Raw genomic sequence first — 3,945 nt, forward strand, 5'->3', positions numbered from 1 at the left:
TATTACCTACCGAAGGGTACTTGATAGTCTACGATTATGAAGGAGGTCATGGCATGGCATCCAAGCCCGGTGAGCACAGAACCCTTCTCTGGAAGTCGATCAGGACATTACATCAGAAAACAGAATACTAAAGATTTATATACCCGCTTTGGCACTAGTTTCTTAATTGAGGCCGACCAGATCCAATCAAGTTGCTTCTTCCTCGAAAGAAAAGGCATGGTTGCTTCCCCTAAGACATTGATCTAGTCTTTATTTCTCAATTGTGTCAACTGCTCTTGCACAACATGGTTGCTCCTGGCTACTATATATAGATACCGTACACATAGACGACATAACACAAGAAAACAGCCCTCTTCTCCAAACCAGACATGGGCTTGAGAACAGGATTCTGCTGTGCTCTGCTACTGGTGACGCTGCTGCCTCTTTCAGCTAATGGGTCCAGCAAAGTTAGATATGCTTTCCCTTTTTTTTATAGAAGAGTTAACTTTGTATCGGTTCCGCATTAGATCGGCTTGTTCTGATATTATTAATTTCTCGACCGCTATGTCAGCTCTACATCGTGTATATGGGGGACAAGAAACATGACGATCCATCCATGGTCACCTCGTCGCACCATGACCTACTAACCTCCCTTCATGGGAGGTACTAGTAGACTCTAGTAATCCACGTTACATATTGTTACCACGAAGCACAAGTGATTGCTAACATTTTTGTTTTATTTGGCAACAGCAAGGATGAAGCCTTGAAGTCGATAGTTTACAGCTACAAGCACGGATTTTCAGGTTTCGCCGCAATGCTCACTGAATCTCAAGCTGAGGCACTAGCAAGTAAGTGCTGTCGATCTTCAGATGGCATATTTATATATTACATCCACGTATATAATTAACCTATACCTCCGAATGTAGAGTTCCCTGATGTTGTGAGTGTGAAGCCTAATACCTTTCACAAACTACACACAACTCGAAGCTGGGACTTCCTTGGCCTTGAATATAATCAACCACCACAGCAACCAGGCTTCCTCCAAAAAGCAAAATACGGTGAAGATGTAATCATCGGCGTGATCGATTCAGGTTTGCAATCCCACCTCAAGCTTAAATCCAAAACATGAATAAAAAAACATAAAGATTGGGAAACAGTTGACCCCATGCACAACATATGATCGTGCTACAACAGGCATATGGCCAGAATCACGAAGCTTTGACGACAACGGTTATGGCCCCGTGCCAGCACGGTGGAAAGGGAAATGCCAGACGGGCCAGGATTTCAACACCACAAGTTGCAACCGGAAGATCATCGGCGCACGGTGGTATGGCCGTGGCATCAAGGTGCTCAAGAGCGACTATAAATCACCTAGGGACCAAAGCGGACACGGCACACATGTCGCCTCGACGATCGCAGGCGTGGAGGTGCAAGGCGTGAGCTACGGGGGCTTAGGCACCGGCATGGCACGTGGTGGGGCGCCGCATGCGCGGCTTGGTATCTACAAGGTGTGCTGGTTGGGTGCAAGTTGCCCTGACGCAGCGATCCTTGCGGCCATCGACGATGCCATACATGACGGCGTGGACGTCCTGTCAATCTCGATAGGAGGGGCCGGTCTTGAGTTCTACTTTACGTTGCATGCTGTGCAGAGAGGGATCTCTATTGTGTTCGCCGCTGGGAACGATGGGCCCGTGCCGCAGACGTTGTCAAACTCTGTACCGTGGGTCACGACAGTGGCCGCTAGCACGATTGACCGGGCTTTCCCCACCCTGATATCGCTCGGGAACAAAGAAAAACTCGTGGTAAGTACAAACAATCTTCAAATAATTATTTTTATGTGAGATCAATAGTTGGAAAGGGAAAATCAACTCTGATCGCATCTATGATGCACTCTAGCGTGCACAGGGATGATCAATCATATTATTTTTACAAAAATATAACTTATTCGGCTGAGGTCGTTGAAACTAACGATAAGAATGTATAGCTCGTCCCTAAAGCTTTCCTTAGTTCCTTTAATTAGTAGTTTCTTCACTTATCTGCTTGATTTGAAAATGAAGGGGCAATCTCTTCCCAACAATACATCTGTGATCAGCAACGACTTTAAGGACCTTGTAGATGGCGGGAGGTAACAAAATAAGGCAGTCACTGGTCACATGTTTATTTTGCAGTTCATCACGACTCAACACTATATGCAACTTAAAACTTTTGTGCAGCTGCGACGCAGAATCAGTGGCGTCGATCAACGTCACTGGCAAAATTATCCTGTGCTATGCACCAGCTGATGCGAAAGACATGCCGCCCACGGAAGCACTTCCCAAGGCCATAAAGCTTGCCATCAAGGCTCGCGCGAATGGTCTTATCTTCGCACAGTACACTATCAACCTCCTTGAAATCCTGGGCTTGTGCGATGGCATTATGCCCTGCGTAGTGGTGGATTTTGAGATTGCACAAAGAATCTCATCGTATATCCAAGTGGCAGGGTGAGAGCGCAACTGTCGCATTGTCCGAAACAGAATGAAAGTGTTTTTTTTCTTTCTTTCCCTGAGTTTTCATATATGTCTTCTTGTGGCATGCCAGGAGTCCGGTGATGAAGGTCTTGCCTACGGCAACGGTTGTTGGAAATGGGGTGCTGTCACCGAGGGTTGCCTCATTCTCGTCGAGAGGGCCAAGCACTCTCTTCCCCGGCATACTCAAAGTATATATCAGTATCTTTATTGGGAAATATACAACATATCAAAATATCAGCAAACAGTCTACTTGTGGCCGTTACGTAGCCTCTAAAACCTGCATCTATATGTCTGTACAGCCTGACGTGACTGCACCCGGTGTCAGCATCTTGGCAGCCCAGCGCGGCTCCTACGTGTTCATGTCCGGCACATCCATGGCGTGTCCCCATGTCTCAGCGGTCACAGCGCTGCTCAAGTCGGTTCACCCTGATTGGTCACCTGCTATGATCAAGTCTGCCATTGTCACCACAGGTACGCACACCAAAAACGTAGTAAAAGTTTTATGCCAAAATAAATCCGTGTAACCTTTGACTAACTCACAATATATTTTTGGAATATCTTTGCAGCCTCCGTGACCGATCGTTTTGGTATGCCAGTCCAAGCGGATGGGGTTCCGAGAAAACTAGCTGATCCGTTCGACTTTGGCGGTGGCCACATGAACCCGGACAAGGCTGTTGACCCGGGCTTGGTTTACGACATGGATGGGATGGAATACAACGACCTCTTTAATTGCTTCATGGGGTTGTTAAATGACTGCGAGTCCTACCAACTGGCTCTTAATCTCCCATCGATCGCGGTGCCGAACCTCAAGAACCAGGTCACTGTGTGGCGCACAATCACGAACGTGGGGCCAGTCGAAGCAACCTACCAAGCAGATGTTGAAGCTCCCGCAGGGGTAGATGTTTCCGTGGAGCCATCGGTTATCAGTTTCACTGCGGGTGGTGAAAAAAGCGTGGCATTTAAGATAACGTTTACGGCGAAGCAGAGAGTGCAAGGTGGGTACACATTTGGAAGTTTGACATGGTCCGACCAAAGTGCGCACTCGGTGAGAATTCCTATTGCTGTACGGACTGTGATAGAAGACTTCGTCGCCGATACATCTTAAATTCTTCGGCTTGTATGCTTGTGTAAGACAAGAGTTCTTTTTTCTGAACTGTGTGTAAGATAAGAGTTGGGGACCCTGGAAATGTATTTTATTTTATTATGAAACTTAACTTTCTACGTGAATAACGTATAAGAGTATTTGTTTTTGTCCGGAGATTGTTTCAATCAATTATGATCTATTGGTGTCAAATGCTGCATTTTCTTATATGATTTTATAGAACTACTAAATGAATTTTAACGACAACAAATTGGGCTAGATCACGCATATGAATACATCTATACTTCTTAGCGATTAAGAGGGAGATTCTATGAGGGACACAACTAAGAAGGTCTTGCAACTCCGTAGAGACGAAAA

General features: G+C 46.1%; 1 protein-coding gene across 1 annotated transcript; it reads left to right on the forward strand.

Moving 5' to 3' along the window:
• The first annotated feature begins 368 nt into the window (after positions 1-368).
• LOC124707653 (subtilisin-like protease SBT3.9) lies at positions 369-3,591 on the forward strand. Its single transcript, XM_047239319.1, has 10 exons — positions 369-446; positions 551-642; positions 730-827; positions 906-1,070; positions 1,174-1,781; positions 2,037-2,104; positions 2,193-2,441; positions 2,557-2,674; positions 2,786-2,957; positions 3,053-3,591. Exons 1-10 carry the CDS (start codon positions 369-371, stop codon positions 3,589-3,591), a joined length of 2,187 nt encoding a protein of 728 aa, XP_047095275.1.
• The last annotated feature ends 354 nt before the right edge of the window (positions 3,592-3,945 follow it).

This window comes from Lolium rigidum, chromosome 4, assembly GCF_022539505.1.
Source record: "Lolium rigidum isolate FL_2022 chromosome 4, APGP_CSIRO_Lrig_0.1, whole genome shotgun sequence".
In the NCBI taxonomy this organism is placed as follows: Eukaryota; Viridiplantae; Streptophyta; class Magnoliopsida; order Poales; family Poaceae; genus Lolium; species Lolium rigidum.

Coding starts and splice junctions, on each gene's coding strand:
- LOC124707653 (XM_047239319.1), top strand. CDS start 369: ATGGGCTTGAGAACAGGATTCTGCTGTGCTCTGCTACTGGTGACGCTG. Junction 643..729: donor CTAACCTCCCTTCATGGGAG/GTACTAGTAGAC, acceptor ATTTGGCAACAG/CAAGGATGAAGCCTTGAAGT. Junction 2,675..2,785: donor TCTTCCCCGGCATACTCAAA/GTATATATCAGT, acceptor ATGTCTGTACAG/CCTGACGTGACTGCACCCGG.